The sequence below is a fragment of the Pseudoliparis swirei genome, chromosome 12 (genome assembly GCF_029220125.1).
Source record: "Pseudoliparis swirei isolate HS2019 ecotype Mariana Trench chromosome 12, NWPU_hadal_v1, whole genome shotgun sequence".
NCBI classification, from domain to species: domain Eukaryota; kingdom Metazoa; phylum Chordata; class Actinopteri; order Perciformes; family Liparidae; genus Pseudoliparis; species Pseudoliparis swirei.
Window position 1 is genome coordinate 9,058,773 of NC_079399.1, and position 24,566 is coordinate 9,083,338.

Below are 24,566 nucleotides of genomic sequence, written 5' to 3' on the forward strand. Positions count from 1 at the left end.
AGAGTGTGTTAAGTCATCGGATGTGCTAACAGACGTACAGTATGTGAAGTATGTCATGAGTTGTTTGAAGAGAACATTAACTCATGCTACATTTTCTTTAACTTAATTTGGATGACATGACATGAGATCCTTTTGGAAAAAGAACCCTTTGTTCTAATTTATGAAGCTCTGAAAACAGACTGTGGAAGAAGACCGTATGTCCTTTTGATGAACTATGGTGTGTTATGATATAAAACAGATGCTATATGAGTCGTTTCTTAATGACTTCAAGGCACTCTTTCCATGTGGTCTTTTACATTTATTGTTGTTGGATTGTAGTGAAATAATCTCATTTGACATCCTGGGGATGAAAAACATACTAAAATAGTATTAAAAAGATGTTTTCTTTTAAAGACCCATTTACAAAGATTTATCGAACTCAATATTCTTGGTGCGCGATTCTTGCACCTTCCGCCAAAAAAAGTTCCTCGTTTGTTTGTGAAAACATTCTTTGGCAATAAACCTGTTTCTGATTTCTGATTCTGATACATTTTAATCAGAGAATAGCTTTATTACTTTGCAAGGTAACTGCGCTACTTTGCACTAGTTTACATGAAGTAAACAGATACTTGTTGCCATATCAACGACAGAACATATTGCAGAAATAGAGGGTATTTTTTATAGAAAAGTGAATAATGGGCGTCTTTTAAAACCGGCACACTTGTTTTCTCCGCTTTAACTAACCAGAAGTTATTCTGTATATTTCGTCCTTGTCAGCGTTGTCCTTAAAAATGTATAAATCGTGCATCATATAAAATGTGTATTTAACAAGTGAAAGGAGAGAAGTTATTTTCAAAAGCATGACCTTTCTTTCATAATCAGAATCAGAATCAGAATCAGAAACCGTTTTATTGCCAGGAATGTTTACACAAACAAGGATTTTTTTTGGCGGAAGGTGCAACATAAAGCAGTGTGTGTGCGTGTGTGTGCTTGTGTGTGTGTGGGTGTGAGTGTGCGCGCATGTGTGTGTGTGCCATGACGTCTAAACAAGTGAGTCAGGTCTCCCTAATGAAGTTTCCACGCAGGGATACATGCACACCTCCTAAACAAGAACCGCTGAAAATTGATCCAATCGGTCAAATTGATTTGAACCCTTTTCTGAAGCTCCTCATCCCAAATTTGAAAGGACGTCACAGTACTGACCTTTACGTGGATTTAGAGTCAGGATTGACCGGAATTGACTAACGACCTGCATTTGGTTTGACTACGTTGTGACAGTGTAAACATGCAGTTAAAAGCGTTTTCAATGGATTGGAAGCCCGCTGGTGTATCTAATAACGGTCAAACAACTTCTACATTTTAAGATGATTTATTCTTCTGGTCACAGGCAAAGTGTCGGCACTGCAACTGCAAGAGCAGGAGAGAAGTCCGTTCAACTCGCAGGTTGAAGTGGAAATCTGACTCCACAGGTAAAACCGTCTTTTTTTACACAAGGATGACGTCATCTGACTCCATTCAGAATCCGCAATCTAATTGGACCTATAGCTGGCATGAGGGAGGACAACCGCATTGTCCCAGGCTTTGACAAACAGATCTGTCTGATCTTCAAAGTTGATATCAAATTCGACCAATGGTGTGTGTGTGTGTGTGTGTGTGTGTGTGTGTGTTGTATTTCTGGGCTAAAATGCAGGTACCCCTCGTTACAAACTTATCTCTGCCTCCCCGAGATAAATCAGCCGTCTGACCTCAAACTGAACTCAGTTCTGTTTTTTTAATCATGAGTTTCCTGAAGGCCAAAGTTGATAAGAATAAAGAATATAAGAACACCAAAAACATTATATATAACAAACTATTAAATGTAACTGAGAGCACTGAAAGGGGAAAGGGGGAGGAAGCAAGGTTGTTCACCGAGGCTTCACCTGTTGTTGTGGGGAAGTGAGCTGCAACATTGAATAAAAAGTGTGTGGGTACCAAACACACACACACACACACACACTCCTCCCCTTCCAGAGAGGAGCAGGAGACCTTAATCAAACACCGAGGCCTTGAGCCTCCGAACTCCACTCATGCCTCTTTAAAAAGAGCTTTCCTCCTCTGAGGAGGCAGCAGACTGGCTCCCACTGAGTGCTCCACAACAGAGCAGACAGAGAGCAGAAGAGGAGGGGTGGGATCAGAGTCAATAAGGGTCGCCGCTCTAGAAGATCTGTGGACAGACACGGGGAGAAACAGAAGAAGAAAGGAGAGGAAGCCAACGCTTTTGGAAAAGGTAAAACGAATGTTTGTAACGTGTTTGTGGATTCTTGTTTATTTTGGGCATGGATGAATTGCCTGTGGATGTTGTAAGTGTCTTGTTTTTCTAAACGAATGAGGACCATTGCATTGATTGCCTATACATTCCCAGATTTAGGATTTTTGGACCTGTAACAGATGCATTTGTTTTGTAAATTATAATTAAAGTGGATTTCTTTTATATAGTTATACCTCAGTATTTTGCAGAAGATGCATAGTTGTCTTTAGTAATTGCTCACCATAAACTACACCTTCAACAAACACAAATCTAGCTCTCAAACATAATAATTACAGCTTTGTATTTTATGAACACGTATTGTTAGAATCTATTTCAATCGCAGCAGAGTACGTCTGTGGAGAGCAGAGCTTAGCTGAGTGAGTCATAATGTAGGAAGAGTGGAGATCTCTGCCAGTCACAAAGACGATGGCCCACCGAGGAGTTCCTCCTCAGAATAGAGAATGGAGAGACAACAAGAGGCAATTCCCACCCCCCCCCAAAAAAGAAATTAACTCATTGCACCAAAATGTAAAAAAGAAAAGAAGTATAACCACGTATGAATTTAATTTGTATTCTCCTTGTTATCTAACTTCTACTAAATAAACTCCATAGAGAGTATATCTCTAAATAATAACATGGGAAGAGAGAGAAAGGTAGGAAGTGGTAATAAACAGCAGCGAAGAGATGAGGAGAAGTGTTTGCCAGATGACGATGCGTCATGACTATCTATTGAAAGAATTTGTTTGTTGATCTTCATCTTAACTGAAGAATGAATATCTCCCTTCTGATATGTGTGTGGTCCATATGAATGCAACAATAACGCTCTGTTTCCTTGAACGCATTCTGCAGTGTTCATTGATCATTTTCTGAGAAGTTGCACAAAAAGTGACATTTGTTCACTGCTGATTTCTCAAAGTAAGTTTAAATGTCGTTTTTTAATGGTCACGACCTTTGAATGTTTGGCTACAGATCTGCTTTTTAATGTGACTAAGGACTGCATAGCTGAGGACATGAAGCCTATTCACTCAAGTCAATATTAAATTACTACCATTCTTGTGTGTCCTTGAACAGCTCAAGGGACGGCTGCATTCATTTGTATTTTGGGCTTTCTGGTTTGGTTTTTATCGCCCTGCAAGTTTACTACATTCAAATCAGAGCCAACTGGAATGTAGTTTAGGGACTGTGTGGAAATTACTGCAGCGGGGCCACTCAATCTGCCTTTTTTTTATAGCTGTAAACTAAATTATATAACTAAACTGTGATGAAACACTTTAATGATGGAGTTCATGTTGAAATGGTTTTACCCATTACACAATCGGTTTAATATTTGCTTGGGGTTATTCCCTCTCATCTCCACACCTCAACTCAGCCACAGTCATCTCCGGTTTACTATGTTCAACAATCATACGGAGAAGTGGGCTTCTCACATAGTGACATTACAGCTGCTCTAATTGTGTATCAAGAGCAAGGAAATGATCAGTGACATCACAGACATTTAGATTTTTTTCAGCACTGCAATATTTCCAAATGTGCATGTTATGGGTTAAAGTTATGATCCGATAGGATCAGTACCTGAGCAGAAATGCAGCCAAAGAAAAAATCACATGGTATTAATACATTTAATCTGACCTTTTTCCATGACGCAGGGCTAAGCCATGATTTGATTTATTCTGATGGTTTTCCAACAGCTCCGTGGCTTTTTTGCCTTTTTGTCACAACAAAAAAAAAAGGAAAATGTTTTTTCGTACGTCTGTTTGATGAATTATCATCGTGAGCCCAGACCAAAGGGACAAATACATTACGACTCCTGTGGAAGATTAAAAAAAATAAAAAATACAACCACCATTCCTCACCAATTGAATGATGTTTAATGTGAAGCAGCAACCATGTACAAATGCAGTCGAGTGTGATTTCTGCAAATACAAAAAGCACGTAGGTAAACAAGTTCACACGGGCGGAGAGAGCTGCAGTCAGGTGGCAGGAAACAGAAATGCGGCGGGGAAAAGGTCTCCGAGTTGTGAGGCTCAGGTCAGGTGGCTGGAAAACAAGAGCACATTGACAATGTGACAGGAAATGACTGGCCATGGTAATGATGCAGGAAAGTGGAAACACGTGAGCAGGGGGAAGTAGAAGTCCGTCGTCTGGGACAGTTGCAAGAGTCTGAGGGCATCTGGTTGGTAGATGTACGTTGACATTGGCTGCAGCGGTAGACAACTCTGAGTTTAATGCATGCCTCATGTCTCCTGTAATCCTCATGCATCTGAACTTGAACAGTGCAGGAATGGCCAAATTGCAAAAACATGGGATACCAATAGACCCTTCCATCCGTTTGTAACTGAGGTATTTATGTGAGAACAGCCGAATACAGCGGATTGCACAAGTCAGAGTGATTGATTGTGAAGGCCTCAACAAAAACTCTGATTTCACTCTCAACTGTTTTTAATTCAATTTGTAAAGCTTGCTTATTGAATGCCTGGAGGGAGGAGGTGGGGGAACTCTTTATGAAAAAGGGGCTATTTCGGTAAAGAGGCTGCATCTCAGGAAAACTGTAAGGATTCTAACTTTTTAGGATACATTTAACTTCTATGTGTTAGGTTGACCATTCACACATTGGCATGGTCTTTAGAGAGAGAGAGAGAAAGATATTTTATAAATCCAGAACTATTGAGAGGCACATCTACTGTCACAAACTGAATTTAAATGAAAAACAATAGCAACGGAAAGGGAAGAAGTGTTGGCGTTGCGTGAAAGACGTCCACGTATTGTTGCAGAGGTATCTACTGAGATGAAGCATGCTACCATCTGTACCTCGAGAGGAGATGGAGAGTCACTCTGGCATCTGTCCAGAGGGCGTGTCCATACGGCATCCGTGGTCTGTGTGCGTTTCATGAAGAAACGTAGTTTTGTTTATCGGATTAGTCAGCAAACTTTCTGCTGCTGCCGTCACTCAGGTGAGACCGGCTGTCGATTATCGGCACTGTAGTTTGCGCGGCCCCTCCCATTGGTGGGGGACTACCCCTCCATGGTAACTATTGTGTTGTTCACTTTTAACAATGAAATGTTTTATGTAATGACTATATTTGGATACAATCCGGCACACAATAACTGTGAACAAGAATCTTCCACTCCCCTTTTCCAAACCGTAACTTCACGGCCAAATGACTCTCTAAATCCCTTCTGTGTTTCAACCCGCAAACCTTAACCGCCCAAAACATTTTCTCAGCTTTTTTCTTAAACCCCTCTTAAAAATGATTCATATTCAGCCGATAACCAAGACCATCTGTTCAAATAGGCCCATGGTGTCCAAAAAGGAATGTGGATAAATGGTAGTTGAGCTCAAGAGAGCTGTTTTGTATCGCTTCACTCACTAAACGTTTCTCTCAGTTTATTGTAAGTGAATATTTGAGCCTGTTGGGACTCACTTCACGGCTCTCGTCTTGAGTTACCCCGCTGGGGCTTTGTTTTCTTTTCATCTTCCGGCTTCACATGTGTTTCTGCCCTCCACACCAGGGTGAAGATGGTGTATCTATCTTGGCTGTTCGTGGGGGTGATGGCTCACGTGTTCGTCCCCGGCTTCGGGTCCGTTTGCTGGGACAAATCTCAGTGCAACGACCTGAGCAACAAGGGAAGACTGATGGTAGGTCCAACGGTCTTATACATCATCGACATTGTTGCCCTCTAATTCATTTCCTCTCTTTCACTGCAAGGCATAGCACATTTATGTAAAATATTGCACACAGGGTCGTTTCAAAGTGATTTCATTATTACACAGAGACTAAAATAAAAAGTAAAATAGCATGAAAAGTAAATTATTGACTTCTTGACTTTATCAGCAGCTGATAAAATAATATTTACAGAAGAACCATTAAGTCAAATGTTTCTCTTTAATATTTTTGATTGATTTTTTCCGCCAACATGGACAAGAAATCCATGACAGCACAGCAAACGCTCCACAATAAAAAGTGCTTATCAGTGTCTCATGTCAACTCTTCTCCTCAAAGGTTTTTCTTTGATTCCTTCCCTACAGGAGTGCATTCGCCTCTGCATATCTGCCATCAGGTCTGAATTCCCTCAGCTCAGTGCACTGGCCCTGAAGGTGAATAACAATGAGGACGACCTCCTCCTCAGCATCATTCTGGCCGCCCTGGTGTCTGAAGACAAGCTGTCCCAGTCGGATCTGAAAGCCCACAGAGACGGACGACGCTCCTATTCCATGGAGCATTTCCGCTGGGGCAAACCCTCTGGCCGCAAACGTCGCCCCGTAAAGGTGTTTGCCTATTCTCTGGAGGAAGGGGGCTCTTTTGAAGGCCGTTTCCCCCATCCGTCTCGCAGGCAGCTGGGCCGCCTCGAGGATGAAGTGAGGGAGGTGAACTACGGAGGAAGTCAACACCAGGGTTTGCCCAGGATCGACCTGAAGTCACACGTCCCAATGAGCCTGCAGGAGAGGAAAGATAGAACCTATCGGATGAATCACTTCCGGTGGGGGAGCCCACCTGCCTCGAAACGTAACGGCAGGGAACGGCTTAGGAAACGGAAAATGAAGAAACCTCAGAGGCAGCTGGACAAGCTCCTCGTGAATATTGCACGCAAGGATGTGCAGAGGATAATGGGCTGATTGAAAGATGGAGGGGGGCGGGGGGAGGTGGTTTGGGCTGAAAGAATCTTAATTGCATGTCAGCACGCTATTACAGACACTATCGTTAGCATGTTGTTGAATCTCTTCTGGGACAAAGGTTGTCCTCATCGAAACACCTCAGCTAAAAATAAGAAACAAGGCCCTTTTATTTTTGAAAGAAAGCAACAATGCACCCGCATGACCTTCTCGGTCTGAATGAAGCTGAATGAGACGGGCGCGCTGCTCGTGTTTATTTTTTTTCTTCTTTTTGAAGGAATAGTCTCATATGTTTTGAAAAAGAGAGAATGCCATTCCAGGGAAAGAGGTGAGTGTAAAAGAAGAAGAAAAATATCCAGTTTATTTACAGGGTGGTATCACTTTTTTGTAAATTATAATAATAATCCTAATAATAATAATAAAGATCATTCCGTTTGTGGCAATAATCAAATACTTTTAAAATGAATTATAGATTATTATTATTGACAGCAGCCACCTGATGAAGGCCCCCGAGATGCAGCCTTTGGAACTGAACTCCAGTAAGTGGTCTGTGTGCGAGATAATTGACTAAACAACAAAACATTCCATTTAAAAGCATGTATCAGGATCTCACTGAAGGCAACACTTCAGACATAACTTGAATTAAGTTATTTTTGGTTTCACGTGGGACACAATCTGCAGCCCCCCTGTAGCTGAAGCATATACACACATCTGCTGGACTAACTTGAACTAAATTATAGTTTACAGGTGTGAGCAGGTGTGTTGAGTGGAGCTACACGGGTCGGTGGAGCAGCGTCCGACACTGCAACACCTAGTCAATAAGAACCGTGTGGCTGCATGTGGAGGCACCGTCACTGTGTCTCTACACCTGATCCCACGCCCAACACTTCCGACTCATCCCTTGATGCACTCGTCTAGGCTGTAGTTATTCAGAGAGAATGTGGGCAAAAAAGAGATTAATCATATATAATATATATTTGCATGTTCATGTATTTATGTAATATTTATGAGAATGAGTCGCAAAAACAATATTTAAGCAAGCCGCACGGCATTCACAAGGACTTCTGTGCTGAATAAATAATATTTTCTTCACTTAAAGTAACTACATTTTAGGTCTATCAATTATATTACTAAACTTGAGATATAAAATATTAATATATATATTTAAAATAACTTTAAAATAAAAAAATATAAATGACAATAAAAATATTCTACTACTTTTGTTAAGTTATCGCTAGTTTGTCAATTTCAATACCACAGCGTTAAACACAGAGGACCATTATGAAGCAGAGTTTCTCTGCTAATGAGTTCACATGTCACACGTTGGTTTTTGGATGGTCACAGGAGGAGACGAGAAGCCACTAAAATACACGTTGAATTTAATTCTGATAAACCACCCAAGCAGCCGCCGGGCATGGGGAACGGCAAACGCACAATACAGGCACTGATGCAGATGCAACAGAAAGAAAACAGTCCATTAGTAAAATAATAACAGCACTACAGGGTAAGAACATTTGCAATTGCGTAATACTGTGTGGAACACTGCAACTGCCTGAGCACTCAAATGTGAACAAGACATGTGTTTGTGTTCATGTGCTGCATGATGACACTCTGCAGCTTCCTTGTTCTCAAGCAGATCACATTAGAAACACAAGTTCCCCTTTAACAGGCTTCCCCTCTCACCAAAGACTTAATAAAGCAGAAACAGATTCCGGTTACAGACACATTTATTGTACGACACAGGAACATCTCTAGCATGCAAAATTAGGTATGACACTCATAAGGCATTTTCTCCATGTAAAAGCTGCCTTTGTCACTAGGTAATCCAGTTTTTAAAGTGCAAAGTTCACAGAGTGAATAGATTTGACCTACAGGACTACGTTGTAAACAGATCTATTAACCAGACATGTAATGACAAAAGTAGGATTGAATTACCGTCTGTTAATTTTACATTACACTATGCAATGACTACAAGCACACCGGTAGATTTACAGGTCTTCAAAGTTGCAAGATGCTGAAGAGCCAATTGGACAAAGTGTGACTGGAAGTTTTAGACAGCTGCACATTTCACTAAGACAGCTCGTTCTTTGTTGACGTGGTGGAAAGAGTCACTGGACCAAGACTGTAAACCATGTTTGGAAAGTTTGGATGGGGTGATGCCAAAAGACACACGTCTGCATGAATGTTCATAAAGATATATGAACAAATACACACACACACACAAAATCGTGAACTGATCGGCGACACTGGCGTGGACATGAATAAACGTAAAGAAGACTTTACATAGTATATTCAAAAGAAAAGAAGAAAAAAGTTAAAAAGAAGATAAGATGAACAACTGGACTGCGACACATGACAATCGGGGACAAGCCCACTGAAGGTGGCTGCAGCGCGGTTCACGCCCGGTGCAGTTATTCACAGAAGCGCGGGGGCAGGAGGGCGGCCTCTCACAATGTCACAAAACTGACCAGCACAGCACCACGACAGGAGTGCACAATTTAAAAACACTAAACAACAAAAAAAAGGATCTGCTACCAAAAGTTAAGCTGTGATAGCCAGGCTAGTGGCAAATTATTGCCATTATACTTTGTTTTTATATCCGTGTGCATGCGCACACACACAAAATGACTTTTCGACTTGTTTGAATGGAGCTGAATGAGACGGGCGCGCTGCTCGGAGGCTGCAGCCGCTGCAGGGCGGAAAGACAGAGTGCAAACTTATTCCAGCAGGATTGAAAACGCGACTAAATTGATTATTTCAGGTTCGTTAGCGCAACACTTTCAGACTCGAGATGATTTCTACGGTGGGCTGTTCAGACCTTTTTGATTTTTATGTGTTGCTGGTTATCCATGTGAGAATTTAACAAACATCTAAATACTAACGAAGTCGTTCTCTTCCTTACTTACGGACACAATTAGTGCAGTGGCAGTCTAAAATTAGAATCAATATACAATATATATATACACACACGCACACAGAAAAACCTCCAGACTCTGTACATCAGCTTAAAGATTTATATATTTCTCTGTATATACACATTTATATGGAAAGGAGAAAAATAAAGGATCCATAATTATTTTTCTCGTGTTTGATCAGGTAAACATCACAGTAAACACTTCAGAACTTTAGTGTGGTCATGACGGCGGCGCAATGTGTGTTTTTGTGTATGTTTTAACTCGAGTCACCTGTAAGGCACTCACTTTGGGAGGATAGCACACAGATTGACAGTTTTCTTTCATTTAAACCACGACTAGAATACACACACAAAAAAACTAAAACTAAATGAAGGTGCGGGAAATAAATGCCAATCATGAAAGAAAAAGCACTTTAACACAAACACTAAAAAGGCAAAACAAGAGGGCAAAGCAATAAGCACTGAGGACAGATGTTCAATGCTGAGTCACATAGGCAATGTAAATGATTAGCTTCATGTTTGTTTATATGTATCCATATTGTATTTAAACAGACACAAAAATACACTATCAGGTCAATTTAATTGCATCTAATTCACATGAGCCCCTCCTGGCCATGAAATCAATAGAAAGAAAAGAAAAGAAAACGTAGGTATAAAATATCAATATCGGTAAATCTTATTTTGTGATCAAGGATAGTATGGCACCCTGTAAGGGACACACGGGTCAAAAGAATGTCCAATATTTGCAGCGCTATCAAAAATGTGACGTTACATGGCATGCAACAAGTCGATTCCCTCTCAGGCCACAGACATGACTCCTCACCTCCTCGCGGTTCTCTGCATTTTCTAGATCAGAAATCCAACCAGTGGAGTTTCTATAAAGCTCTCCGGAGCAATGAAGGGAACAGGTCAAATAAAAGTAGATTTTTACTGCTGAATTTATTGACATTAACAGGCTTGTTTTGGCTCCCATCACAGGGCAAAACAAAGCTCAGACAATTAAGTTAATAAAGAAGTGGCTTATTTTCGAGTTGGCTTCAAACAACGGGGTGGTTGTTTGATTCCATGATCGAGACGGCTTTACAGTGAGGATCGGTTGCCCTTCCCAAACCCCTCCTCAAATGTGAAATAGTTCTGTGACTTTGCTTTCAGGTCTAGTAGACGCAGAGGTCAGGAAACTTCATCTCGTAGATGGGTACAGATCGACTCTGGCTTTGGCCATACCCGGATGAAATGTTTCCAGATGGGCTGGGCGGGGGTCTGAATGGGGAGAGGAAACCGTCAGCGTGAGTCAAACATCTTCATCATCTCAGTCGGTGTCACTGTCATCATGTCACCTTCCCCTTTTCAAGAATAAACCCATTTCCTTCAAATTGCCATATTTTACCTGATTGTAATCTCAAAGATCTGATTGAGTTTGCTCTGCAGTAGTGTGGCCTAGACGGGACAAAACATATCATATCAGACACTGGTACAAAGCTGAGAAAAGAAAAGCGGTTTAAAAATCCCAATAAAAGATCAAAGGAAACATGTTTTGTTGTACCCTGGCACCACAGTGTGCAGCGATCTCCTCGAAGGGGGCCTTCTGGAACTTCTCCACCACTTGTCTCCTCCGCTCCCTCTCCTGCTCCTCCATACCCACACTGTCCACTAGAGGGATCACACAAAACATTCTCATTTCAACATTGCTCTATGTTGCAGTTTATCATGTTGAAAGTGCTGATGGTGCTACTCGCAGCACTAAAGCAAAGTTGTTCTTTTTTAAAGTGACCTAAACACGTGATCATCACAGCACAGAAAGCACACTCATCAAAGTCACCTCCTCCTCTGATGACCACTCCCTAGACATCCTACTCAACCTCAGTGCAGCCTTTGACACCCTTGACCACTGCATCCATTTTGTATAAATATAAATCTGCAAAGTAACTAGTAACTTAAGATACATTGGAGGACCATCATCACACATCAATAGAACATTGTACACATGGCGATGCTGTGTCGATACACAGTGAGAATGTCATTTCATGAATACTTTAACGAACTAAATTGCGTGTGGACGTACCAATGGCATTTTTCAGGGTTTCAAATGTGATCTCTTCTGCTGGTGTCCTCTGTAGAAAAGAACAAGAGAAAAGGAGTGTAAGATGCACCAACTCAAAACGTCCTTAAAGTGGGTATATTTCATTTCTGGAGCATGACACCTCTCTTTACCTCCTCTTTCTCTGGACTGTTCCTGGACTCCACCTCCACCTGCAGTGAGATGGTCTCTCCGATGCTCTTTCGCTTGGACAGACGGTCCTCATCTGGAAAGAGAGTGCAGATGTTTGTTTTTTATTTTCGTTTGCTTAAATAGAAAAGTTAAATGAATGACTTGTGACGATATGTCAGTTTGATGCATTTATTGGGTACATAAAAAGACAGAAGCTTTGATGGTCTGACAAACTAATATAAAAAAGGTGAACCGGCACCATAAAGATTCCCGATCACGATGTTAGCGAGGGCTACGATCCCGGCTAAAGGCTTTGCCCTGATGAAGTGTCCTTCAATGAAACACTAAATCCTTACTCCTCTCCGTGGGAGTAGTTCAGCTCTGCATTTACAAGCAGGAATCAATAAAGCGCCAACACTGGCAAGTTGACCAACATTATTACTTGAGGATAGGAGCCCATTTCTCATTTTAAGAAATCCTCTCATTTCCCACAGCTGTATTTTGAACTCAATGTTTGCGCTCCTTACCAGTATACTGAGGGACATAAGGCGTAGCCAGTCTATCCGTGTTATAACCACTTCCTCCGAGGACCTCAGTGATCTTCGACTGGAGAAACAAAACATCCCCTTCGACCTTATCCAGTGAAGAAAGCAGCCTAGGAAGAAAGAAGGATGTACACACACACTTGAAAACTGACTATCATTATTAAATATTAAAATATCAAATCAAGCAATGGTATGGCTTGGGAGAAAGGAGACTTGAATGTGGCTGTTTCATACTTGGGATTCTCTATGAAGACATCCTCTGGCAAAAGGTACGGACTTTCTTTCTGTCTCACCTCAATTACCTGAAGGGCAGATGGAAAAGGCATTTCATTAAAAGTGGTTCTTTGTATTTACTTACACACATTTGTATATAAAAAGAAGCCCAGGCCAGACCTCGTGTATGTGCTGGCAGAAGGCTGGGACGGTGGTGAGCTGGCAGATGAGGTTGAGGTAGGCAGCGGCGATGGCATGAATAGCACAGCGGTTATAAACGGGCAGAGCCTCGTCGGTGGACAGAGCCAGGTCCTGCACAGGAGACAAAGAGACATCAGCAGGGACACTTCAGCATGCAACAGCACCCTGCCTGAGGAGATCGAGCACACAGTCTCCATGAATTATATCGACTAACTTATTAAAATACACTCAGCCTTGTCAGGACTGTTCGCACCTCTTAATCTTGTTAATATATCAACACACAGACACTCACAAAGTTATTTTGAGCCTCAATCGATAAACGAATGGTTGAATCATTTTACAAAACTGTTGAGGCTTGTGAAAATTAGTGTTGTGATTAAGTTTTAACCAGGACATGTAAATTGTTTGTTTTAAATATTGGTTTTATGTGGAAAAATCCTAGTCTATGGTACCTTGTTTAAAATGATTATCAATAAAAAGTTGTATTAATCGTTTTGAGTTTAGCTAAGTGCTCTATAAGAACACATAATTATTATATGATGACCCTGATTACAGTACAGTGTTGGCAGATAACTGTCTGGGAGTATTACAATGATCTAAATGGTGTGTACAGCAGTACCTGCAGGGCAAGTGCCAGGCGGATGAGGTCCACCACCACCTCTTCGTTAGCCAGCTCCACGCTCAGAAGCCCCAACAGAGAGAAGAGGGACTCGTAGTGCTGCCGGCCGCTGCTCGGCTCTTTACAGCCCAAGTAGATGTGTCGATACAGCTGCTGGCCGTGCTGTGGTAGGATGAGAGGATGCTCGAGAGCTTAACTGGCTAGTTTTTCTACATCACAAGTATAAATATTTATGTGTTCAAGGTTCAGAAACCTACACGTTGTGCAATACATTTCTTATTTAAGTTTTCATTGGCAGGGAATCACTTCATCCGGACTAGATATTGAATGATACACAAGCAAACTCTAAAATGGAAAGACTGTCTACCTTTTTCATGAATAAGTTGTCCTGTCTGGAACATTTGTCAACTTTGAGTTTGAGCACAGAGATGTCGGCGATGATGCTGCGTACAGAGAAAGCACAGTGAATAACGCACTTCAATTGAAGACCCACAATACAAAAGCAAAACCGCCATGTTCCTGTTGAGGACACACACCTTATGTTGGAGAACTTGGGCGTGTTGTCGTGCCTGTCGATGACACCGAGAAGGATCTGGACCACCAGCAGCCGGATCTCTGGATCCTCTGTTAGAGAGAAGGAAAGCAGCGGCTCCAGGAAAGAGCTGGGGAGTGCCGTCAGCATGTTGGTGGTTTGGAAACCGACCGTCACCTGGAAGATTAATGATCACACGTCACAGCATGCAAGCTACAACTCATTTCTAAACACAGAATCAGAGGGTTCACCAGGTTCATACATGCAACTGTCAGATAAATCTGAAGAGGCCACTGACATATTGATCTGTTGCATGTAGCAATTCTGATGTTTAATTGCGTTGACATAAAATAAGACACTTTAATCCATCATGATAGATGGATGGTTGCTTTCATAAAGCACATATATTCAGGAGTTAATCTGCAGATGACCACCAGAATAGTCGCCTTGCTGAGCAAACACTGAGATCAGGTGAAAAGAATTCAGAGACCTTGAGAGTGCTGCCAAAAAACTAGACAAAATTAGAGCTGTATGCTGAGATAAAGTTTAGCAGACTACAGCTATTGAGGTGAAATATCCCTCTGGACTAAATTGACGAGCACTATTACATAAACCACTTCCTGTAAATGATAAAATCCCTCCGGTAACACTTGCGAGGCAACTCCAGCTTTGAAGCGGTGTAATAACAACATAACGAAACAAAGAATGAATTTAAATTAAGGCTGCAAACGTACCTGGACCAAGGACTTAAGTAACATGACCTGAATCATCCTGGTACCCTCGGGTCTGGAGATGAAAACCAATTCAGATACAAATCAAAACCTATTAACTTACAAACACTCAGATCGACACAGATTTGTTTACAAAGTAGACTGAGGGATGGAATATAATAACATATAGAATTACACAAGCACATAATAGATTCAAGTAGCACAATGAGAACATGCGTTTGAAGGATTAGTTGGTAGCCTACCCAGAGCTTGAGGAGAGCAGAGCTGGGTGAATCCCAGGGACAGGGATCTTGCCCATGATGAAGAGCATGACCTCTGACCTCTGGTACGTCGGTAGAGTGTTGGCAAATGAACCTGAAAGAGAAAGGGACGAATTGAAAGAAAGATGGTCAAAGATGGGCGCAAAGGAGAAAAAAAAAGAGGCATGAAAGACAGAAAATGAACACAAGTTTGTACAAAACCCACACATGTTACCACTAAAGGCATAAATACAGACACAAGTGAGGTAAGCATAATCATCACAGACTGTTTGACTAAGCCTCCCACAGACACCAGGGCTCTTTAATTTAGGTGCAACACATGTTTCCCCTGTGTTTCATAAACACAGTCACCCTTTTTGGGAGTTCCCATACACATCGGTTATTCCTCAACACATTATGGATGTGATTATGAACAGGAGGCGATCTTGAAGATTTGGGATCAGATGGCCAGTGGAAGTAAGGGGTCCGTGAGGTCCCCCCCCGCATCGACATTTGTGTAGCATAATGTGTGCGCAATGAGGTGTGGGGTCGAGCAACACACACACACAGAGAGAGAGAGAGAGAGAGCGAGAGCGAGAGAGAGAGAGGTATGGCGCTCAAAGCAGATCAGCTGTAGAAAAGACACATCTTTAGTTGTCTTATTAAATGTACAGTGTCACACACATACACATACTTCTCCCCTCCCAACTTCTGAAATACAACCAGCGCCTTTGGCCATTTTCCTAATCTTACTAGGGAAACAGGTGGTGGGGCTGTAACCTCTGCCTATAATGTTGACTCTGCCAGGCCTTTCAGTGGCTGGTACAGGGGTTTTGGACACTGAAGCATTTTTCTTGGCAACCCCCCCCCCCCCAAATAACAGTTCTATTCATTTAGAATTTCCGTTATGTTTTAAGGTTGTGATGTTACTCAAGGAAGTTTTGCAATAGCACACAGAGAAACAGACAGACCTGCTAAATGTCAGGCACACCGGCGTGGCCAATAAGAAGGATGCACTCAAGGTTCTTTTGTGGCTTGTACAACTCTACACTGCACAGAGACTCACCAATGGTCCTGATGACAGCCTCCTGCAGCTGCCTCTCCTCGTGAGCTTTGATGATCTTTGTGCCGATGTTGGTGCTGCCGTCATAGGAGCCGGTCAACTCGTAGTCCACACTCAGACGGAGCTGCCGCAGCAGGGTGTTGAACACCTCCAACACGGTGGGGCCTGCAGTCAAAAAGTGAATCATCTAACTAGTTCACCCCTAACATATATGACAGGGTGCCAGCATGCAACCATTTATCTGAAAATCTATCATTAATCAGTATTATATACATATAGTACAGACAAGTTTGAAAAATTATGAATGCATTGCATGTCGATTAAGTGGTACTCTGTTCTGTATCCCTGCATCATCCCACCAACAACATATCAGCCTGTAATTTAGAGTCTATGTGTGTGTGTGCGTGTGTGTGCGTGTGCGTGTGCTTATCTCCTCACCTACAGAGCCGCTGGCTGCAATGGCGGCTGCCTCCAGCAACACTTCCACGATCCCAGCGCGCACTGTGGCTGAATTCTTGCTGTTGGCATCAAGGTGACCGAGGAGCTGCTGGATTACCAGGTGAGAGTGCTGGGACTGGGAGAGAAGGAGAGAAGGCCTGAATGAAACCAGATTGAAAAATACAAGACCAAAATATGGGAAGAAACAGAAGTGTTGTAACAAGTGTTGATGTAACACATGTTACATCACAGCAAGTCATTCAACTAGGTAGAAAAATAGATAATCCAAAATGCCACTCAATTTTGGGCTCCGTTTAATAATAAAAAAATCAGTTTTCAGCTTTAGTTACATTCATAATAGAAGAACTTTTTAACACTTGACTGGTAACTATTTCACCACTTTTCACGCAACCAGAAGGTTTTGCAGAGCTTTTAGTTGGAGCATCAGCCACAGCCAGGACACAGAAAGATATACAAATAGCCACACGTAACAACATGCATGCATTCACGTAGCAGCATAGAGACTGATCAGATATAAACAGCACACAATATATTCATGTATTCACTCATTCATCTTAGCTCACAATGATGATGTCAGCGAGGCAGATTGTTCAGGGCTACTATTGCAGGAGCCAAGTGGTCCATGTGTCTCACCAGATGGTCGTAATGTGAAGTGCTGGTTTAGGTAGTGATCAGTGTCATCTGATATTTTGAGTGCTAGGCGTGTCATGGTTTTGGAGGTTCATATCTGAAGGCAGATGATTTTGGAGGCAGTGTGTGGGATGATTGCAGATTTATTTTGTGTTGATGGAGATGGCTAATATGATCAAGAAGCTACGGGAACAGTGCAACTTACAGAACACTTGACATGTAAATTAACTATTTATTTTATTGTTATTTACATAATATTTAAATACACTTAAACTATTTTCACACTCCTGTCTATCCTTTATCTTTGTATGTCCAGCTCTGTTGTCAGAGCCCATTGATATTTCTGTTTGTGCATCAAGAAATATGCTAAATAAATCCTTGTAGGTGCACACATACTTCACCATTAAAGGTTATCAGACTGATTCTGAAACTAAAAGCATTGGAAATAAAACAAGTCACTGACTTGTGTTCCTCATCCATGTTTAGAGCTGTGAGGAGAAAGGTTGATGCCCAAATAGACTCTTCAAACATCTCTCATTTTATAAAACCATTTGTCTGTAAACTCCATGAATACCGTATCCTCTATATTTGACCCAGTAAAGATTTTTTTTAACACGGTACTGAGTAAATCATGCAAAACGTTTCAGGCTTTCATTATTTTGACCAGGATTTATGAGGTGTCAACGAGGTGAACAAGGGGTGAGGAAGAGGCGTTTGCGGAGACGTAGGCGCTGAACAACTCACCTGGATGGAGTACATGATGATTTTGAAGCAGCGCACTGCAAAGGTCTTTCCCTCCCATAGAGAGTGGTTATCCAAGTGCCTGAGGGAACAGCCAGGAGGGGAGGCATGAGGAGGATACAGAACATAACAATCAGTGACACAACATCCATCAAACATAATCTACTGAATCCTTAAATACACAGAGAAAAAGAGGCGGAGGATTGAGTGAAAATTATGTTCAAAGCTTGAAACAGACAGAAACAGCGATGGATGGACGAGAGCTCGTCTCACACAGCACAAGTGAGATCAATTGAAGGAATATTGAGAAAAGGGAACTTGACTAGATAAAGACTTTTCAAAATAAATATTAATGTAACATAACTGCACATGGAAACATTAACTATAGCAATGATTCTGAAGTTAAAAAAACCCAAATAAAAAGGCATTATAGGCTGAAGGGTCTTGTATTATTGGCTGGCTCGTCATTTTGTTATGCATTTAAACTTGGATCCAAAATAAAATGTAGTTTTAGCAGTATTCCTGAAATCACAGGATACATGTATAAATACTGGAATATTTTCTACAAAGCATTTTCTTAGCAGATTTCTAAACAAATTTGCTTTTAATTTAACATTTAATGATTACATTAAACCATATTGTCAGCCTGCCAAATCAGTCTGAGAAAAGCCAGGAGAGGCAAATAAAAAGGGCTACACACGGACAAAGAATTAATCCATGAAAGTGAACTCAATAATAAAAGGAAGAGTTAATGTCTCGGGCTCAGAGAGAGAAAGAGATAAAGGGAACGTCTGGGACAGATAAAAAGAAAGAAAGAAAGAACAATAGAGCTGTATCAATTTAAATGAGAGGAGAAGGAAGCGCAAGACAAAAAGAGAGACAGAAAACCAGAAAAAAAACAATGATCACAGAGGACCAGGCTCAGAGACATCCACAGCTGAATAAAAAAACATTTTAGAAGATAACTGTAGAAGCGCAATAAATTACAACATTGCAATGCAGACCTCAACATAAATTTAAAATGCAAATCATGCACTCGCCTCTAGTCTGGAACCACTATGTAACCTTGCATTGACCTTGTTGCGCCCCTCATGCCAATCTGTGCACAGATAACTATGCAGCGACACAGCATCAAGATACATCCTTCCTTCAGGTTTAGTCAATGCGACAAGAAAAAAACTCCACATGCATAAAAAAAAAGGAAGGAATTGTAAAAAAGAGGATAGAAGAGTGTGTGGGGTTGCCTCACATCAACACCGGCGTGACTGCATTCTTGATGTTGCCATAGGCGGCTCGTCCCAGCAGCTCCCTGAAGCAGCGCTCCGTCAGCTCCACCGGGCTTTCCTTCTCCTTTTCCGACGCCTGCAGCGGAGAGGGGGAGCGGCTGGTCGGGAGCGATGCAGGTGAGAAAGCAGAAGAGAGGGAAAGGAGGGGAATGAGCAGGGGAGGGGAAGTCGAGTCGGGAGGGGAAAGAGAAGAGCAGACAGAGAGAGAGAGAGAGAGAGAGAGAGAGAGAGAGAGAGAGAGAGAAAACAGACGGGAGTTTGAAATCTGATTTGATTCAATAACACCAGCATTCCCACAAAGGCTAGATGTTTTGCATAAAACACTCTTGAGACTGCTGCGTCACTGCAGACGTCCCTTCTGAGGGGACTTTTCTCTCAGCTGTCTACAGAGAAAATGATCAGCCTGCATTGCCTGTCATGCGTTTGCATTTGTGTATTGCACATCTGTCCTCATCTTGGTAGACATGACGGGGCTAAGGTCGTATGTGTGGGCCCCCAACACCGGCCTGTCTCTGTTCTCATGCATAGTTAAAACCTTCACTATACCTCCATCTTAGTTCATGACAACCCTCGGGTGGTGCACCAATCAAGGCATTATTTATTCACAGCCTCACTCTTTCATCTTGCCTGCTACTGCTGTGGAGGAAATGGGACTTCCTGCCTCTCTGTGGCTTCTTGAACTCAAGACAAATCTATAAAATGTAGTGACATTTAAGGGGCAATTGAAAACAGTGGGATATGGAAAAATACAGGATCAAGATACTGGTTTAACTTTAGGGGCACAATTTGAAATGTAGCCATTTTCTTTTAGGGCTGCCAATGTGGAAAACTTAGTTTAGTTATAAGCTGCTAGTGTGGAAATGTTTAGCATTTGTTCAGTAGTAACCAATAATGCTTACACAGCCACTCATCGACTCCTGTCCAATTAAAAAGTGCATCTAGAAACACCCACGGGAGACTTCATCCAGAAGTCACCCCAACAGCCTCTCACTGCACAGCTTTGTCTAATGATTTCGAAACTCACAAGCTCAGAACCCAAACAAGAGGAGAAATCAGCATCCCCATCAACGGAAAGGCTGTTGTGGCTTCAGCAATCTGACCTCTCACCTGCTTTTATCAAACAATTCACCGGGGGTGGCAATGTTAAAAAGACATGAATCATTCCCGTTAACATTTTCTTCCAAGGCAATGCCAAGAGGAAAAATATTGTGGGACATTAAGTTTTTGCAGGTACCTGAAATACCAACCAATCACGCATGCAGTTTAAGTATAAACACCCAAAAAGAGATTTTTAGTATTTATAGGAATAAACTCTCTGCGGAAATCCGTCTCAACTGTCAGAGGGCTCTACTAAAACTGTGCCTGGTTTGATCTTTAAATTAACTTGTACGTGTGCAAGTGGATTATTGCAGAGAAAAAGGCACCATCTGCAGGTTTAATTAGACTGTACTGACTGCTGTGGGTTTTATGGATGCTAATGACTGAGGATGCACAGCAGGGGCAGGCTTCATAACACACACAGAGCGAAGGGAAGCTGAGAGGGAAATGTGTCTCTCCGTTTGGAGTGTCTGTCTCCGTCTGTCCATCTGTCTCTCTTTCAATAAGCTTCGTATTTCAATTATTGTACTTTCTATTATCAACCCAACACCCGGTCTTCAAATGTTTCTCTAACTGCCCTCCCCTTTGCTCCCGTAACCTTCAGATCTCGGCATTGACGTCAAAGTGATGTATGTGTATGTGGAATACTGCCAAGAAAGGAAGGTTACAGACTCTACATCTCTCTCACTCCCTCTCACTGGCAATCTCTAGCTGATGCTATTATTCTCAACCCATTGTACTCTTTTTAAGATAAGATATTCCTTTATTAGTCCGGCAGTGGGGACATCCTTTAATTTTCTGCCCATTTCTTGGTGTCTTTGTTCTTGGATGCTGCAGGTTGACAAACAGACACCCATAAGGGGAGCAGAGCCGTCAGTGGGTTCTCTCCATGATGACAGTGATGATGAATGACATGGGTGACGGGCGACTAGAATGCCAGGAGAAATGTGGCCTAACGCAAGACAAACCAGTCGGCTACAGCCCCAGTGGCTGTGAACTGTGTGACCGATGCATGGTGTCATCAACATGTTGTCTACACATGTCGTGTGACGATGACGCGTTAACACCAGGGCCATATTTACCTGCCGTAAATTCCAGTCAGGTCATTTACTCTAGACTTTTTGTGGGTAAAATATCCCACTAATTGTCTACATAATGATAATAAATATGATCATATCAGTTATAATGCAGACAAGTGATAAAGTGGTCTCAAGAATCTTGACTAGGGCAAGTAGCAGTATGCATACATTATCAATTAATAAGTCCAAAATAAAAAAAGGTAAAAAACAACACTTGGGTTTCCCATTAAACATTTAAAAACAGGTCCGCTGAACAGCAAGATACAAATCCCAATCAGTTTACGTTTTCCTTGTGAACACTCACCTCTCTGTGCGCTCTCCACTCTGCAGGTTGAAAAGCAGAGAGGGGACGATCTTGTCCATGTGCTGAGGGTCCCAGATGTTGGCCTGCAGCTCATCATTCACCGTCTTCCTCACCACACCCTGCAGGCCTTTGATACCCGATATGCGGATCCTGGGCGTCACAGAAATATAAGCTCAGAAATCAGGCACTAGGCATCTGGAAACCAAATCTATAAATGGATGATTATATTTAGAAATTCTTATTTTTGTCTAGTTTAGTCTGTATCCCTCAGTGTTCTGCAAGGCTAAGTTTAACTGTTAAAAAATGTCACGTTGTCCATTTTCAGAAGATGACAACAATATCAATTTTAAAGAGTTCATTTTTCAAAAAGATACAAGTGTCAAGGGGGAAGTCCATAAAAAGACTTTCTGAAGCGGTCTAAAAACAGCAAGTACTAAATAATTCTCCCTCTAGTGCAATCAAGCATCGGTCCACTCACTTAGTGCGGATGTCAGGGTCCTCTAAGCTAGAGTGGCACATCTCACTGAAGCGGGACACAAAGAAGTCATAACTGCGGTGGTACGATGGTGTATCCTCTTCTATGTTGGCAAACTTCACAAACTGAGAAGGGTAAAAAATAAAAAACAATTTTACGTCAAACAAGAGTTACAGTAATAAATCTCCTCAAATAGTTTGAGAGATTATTTCAATTTGATTAAAAACTCCTTAATGAATTAAGTCTAAATCCCCATGATGAATATCTGATGGAATAAAGTCAAACCACAGTGCCATAACATTTAATTAAGCGTAAAAGGCAGAGCAGGGGGTGGGATCTCCCACTGGGCCTGAAAATGTCACCATTTAAACACGCTGACATTTAGCTTCACAACACTCCAATTAATAATAAATTATTAACTGGATTTCTTCAGAATCAAGAATGAATGGATGCTACCTGAAGCAAGAATAACATAACAAAACAGCAGATGGTTATTAAAATTCCCCATTCAAAAATGCAGGCTGGGTTAGAGCAATAAACCAAAATGCAAGGAAAAAAATAATTCATGGAGCAAATTAACATCTAGAGACACCCCTTGTGAATCCATTTCCTGTTTACAAAATCTGTGTTTGGAATGGGTTTGAAATGAAATACCCTTGAGCAAATTAAATTAAGTGATCCCATAACTACTTGCTCAGTTGCTGCAGTAACTTGCTGTCGCAGATGAAAAGCGGAAGCTGCCCAGTCTTACCAGCAAGTATACTGGGCAGCTTCTAGGTATCAATGTATCAACTCTGTTTCTGCTGAAATGGGCTCTCTCTCCGATTGAAAGCTTTAAGGCTAGGGTGTAAACCTGAGGGATGGAGAGATGAGATTACAATTTTTGTTGTGCTGCGACCAGAGGCTCCACCAGGAGAAACTAACTTCTGCCCCGAGTCTTTTTTATCACATCACATAAAGCCAGCTGACAGAAACACTAACACTGGTAATGATGTGTCCAAAGTGTTGGCTTGTGTTAGAAAAGTGAAAGGTTTTAGGTCAGAAAAAACATGGTCCCACTCGGGTCTTGTGGTGATAAAACTCTCTAATCCGCTCTCTTCACCTCTCACTGATACCGGTCTGCTTCAGATGCACACCAACAATGCAGCTACAGCATTAGCTGGCACAGGAAAATACAGTACAGGTATAGTTCCATGTATGAGGAAGCTCAGGGTTGTGTTTGTACAACCAACTGCCACTGTGGTCTGCAGCTAATCTGATTTCATATCAAGACAGTAAATGCAGCCTTGATCAGATAGTACCTCTAAATTCACTAAAATTGGCAGGAATTGATGGACAGAAAAGCTGTAAAACAATATTTGTTGTAGATACTTTTCACACTGTACTTCTGTCCTCGCTAAAAAAAAAATCGAAATGCGTATCATAAAAGGGAAAAGAAGCCACACATGTTAGAATCTGCAGGGTTTTCTTAATTTATTTTCCTCATAGCTGCAAAACTCAAAAAATAAAATGTAAAAAAAACATCTGATGGCCGTTTTAAACTGGGAATATAATCCTGGAAACTCACAGAGTTGGTTCCGAGGATCTGCAGGCTGGATTTTTCGGACTCTAGCAGCTTGCGCACCATCTTTAGAAAACTCTCCACAAACAGGTTGATGCTCTGACAGTGGCAGGCCATGAGCAGCTGGTCCAGGGCTTCCATGGCTATGCACACATACCTGAATAGGAGGGAAAAGAGACACAGAAACATCTGGATGACACCTCTTAGGACAGCATGGGTATCTTATGTGCATAATAAAATAGGTGCATATTCTAAATATCCAACAGCACATAAGACATAAAAATGTGATACGCTCCGCCAGAAGAACTATAGAAACTGGCATGTTGAACAGATTTTGGCCAGACTCTGCCAAGTGTAAATGTAATCCGTACAGACTGTTTGCATTGGCGAGAATCATTACAGCCTGTCCTAGTCATGAGTCATCACAGTTTTTCTTTTAATTTAACTTCCGTGGCATAAAAAATAAGTACAGAGTGTACAGAATTTTTTGATGACCCAACACTACCCATTAAAAAAAACACCAACAAAAACGCCTGCTTCCCCTTCTATTTGGCTACATTACACACACACAAAAAACACGTTTTTATTATTATTAAACAGACAGAAAAGTGTGAAGAACACAGACATATCTGGTGTAAATGCAATGGTATAAAAACAGTTCCTTATCCAGTATGCACGTGGCATGTATCCCTTTAGACGGGTCTTTAAAAGCATCATAAGCTCTTTAGTGGCCTGTCGGTATAAATCTCTATTCCGTGCACCATCTTTCCTATTCCATCACAGCAAGAT

The 24,566-nt window shown here is 41.6% G+C and overlaps 2 protein-coding genes across 5 annotated transcripts in view; one reads left to right on the forward strand and one right to left on the reverse strand.

Annotated features, from left to right (window-relative positions):
• The first annotated feature begins 2,100 nt into the window (after positions 1 to 2,100).
• LOC130202533 (pro-opiomelanocortin-like) lies at positions 2,101 to 7,329 on the forward strand. 2 transcript variants are annotated; one of them, XM_056428146.1, is made up of 3 exons: positions 2,101 to 2,245; positions 5,777 to 5,903; positions 6,294 to 7,329. In XM_056428146.1, the coding sequence occupies exons 2-3, from the start codon at positions 5,784 to 5,786 to the stop codon at positions 6,879 to 6,881; spliced, it is 708 nt and encodes a 235-aa protein (XP_056284121.1). In that variant the 5' UTR covers positions 2,101 to 2,245; positions 5,777 to 5,783; the 3' UTR covers positions 6,882 to 7,329. The 2 variants fall into 2 exon arrangements, with proteins under 2 accessions (XP_056284121.1, XP_056284122.1); XM_056428147.1 differs by lacking the exon at positions 2,101 to 2,245 and having other exon boundaries at positions 3,027 to 5,903.
• Positions 7,330 to 8,587: 1,258 nt separating this feature from the next.
• LOC130202410 (protein EFR3 homolog B) overlaps positions 8,588 to 24,566 on the reverse strand; it is a 29,699-nt gene continuing 13,720 nt past the window's right edge. For all 3 annotated transcript variants that reach the window (XM_056427936.1, XM_056427935.1, XM_056427937.1), the window contains 20 exons: positions 23,784 to 23,934; positions 22,220 to 22,341; positions 21,742 to 21,891; positions 19,224 to 19,358; positions 17,978 to 18,056; positions 16,583 to 16,718; positions 16,148 to 16,309; positions 15,085 to 15,196; positions 14,846 to 14,897; positions 14,116 to 14,288; positions 13,947 to 14,022; positions 13,580 to 13,741; positions 12,940 to 13,071; positions 12,781 to 12,848; positions 12,529 to 12,656; positions 12,004 to 12,095; positions 11,855 to 11,903; positions 11,336 to 11,442; positions 11,180 to 11,229; positions 8,588 to 11,052 (listed from right to left, as the gene is read on the reverse strand). In XM_056427936.1, coding sequence (XP_056283911.1) covers positions 10,947 to 11,052; positions 11,180 to 11,229; positions 11,336 to 11,442; positions 11,855 to 11,903; positions 12,004 to 12,095; positions 12,529 to 12,656; positions 12,781 to 12,848; positions 12,940 to 13,071; positions 13,580 to 13,741; positions 13,947 to 14,022; positions 14,116 to 14,288; positions 14,846 to 14,897; positions 15,085 to 15,196; positions 16,148 to 16,309; positions 16,583 to 16,718; positions 17,978 to 18,056; positions 19,224 to 19,358; positions 21,742 to 21,891; positions 22,220 to 22,341; positions 23,784 to 23,934 — 2,242 coding nt within the window. In that variant the 3' untranslated portion in view covers positions 8,588 to 10,946. The remainder of the gene's footprint in view (positions 11,053 to 11,179; positions 11,230 to 11,335; positions 11,443 to 11,854; positions 11,904 to 12,003; positions 12,096 to 12,528; positions 12,657 to 12,780; positions 12,849 to 12,939; positions 13,072 to 13,579; positions 13,742 to 13,946; positions 14,023 to 14,115; positions 14,289 to 14,845; positions 14,898 to 15,084; positions 15,197 to 16,147; positions 16,310 to 16,582; positions 16,719 to 17,977; positions 18,057 to 19,223; positions 19,359 to 21,741; positions 21,892 to 22,219; positions 22,342 to 23,783; positions 23,935 to 24,566) is intronic.

What these genes read in the sequence shown, in the direction of transcription:
- LOC130202533 (XM_056428146.1), top strand. Translation starts at nt 5,784, where the DNA reads ATGGTGTATCTATCTTGGCTGTTCGTGGGGGTGATGGCTCACGTGTTC. An exon ending in GCAACAAGGGAAGACTGATG is followed by an intron (nt 5,904 to 6,293) that starts GTAGGTCCAACG and finishes CCTTCCCTACAG; the next exon opens with GAGTGCATTCGCCTCTGCAT.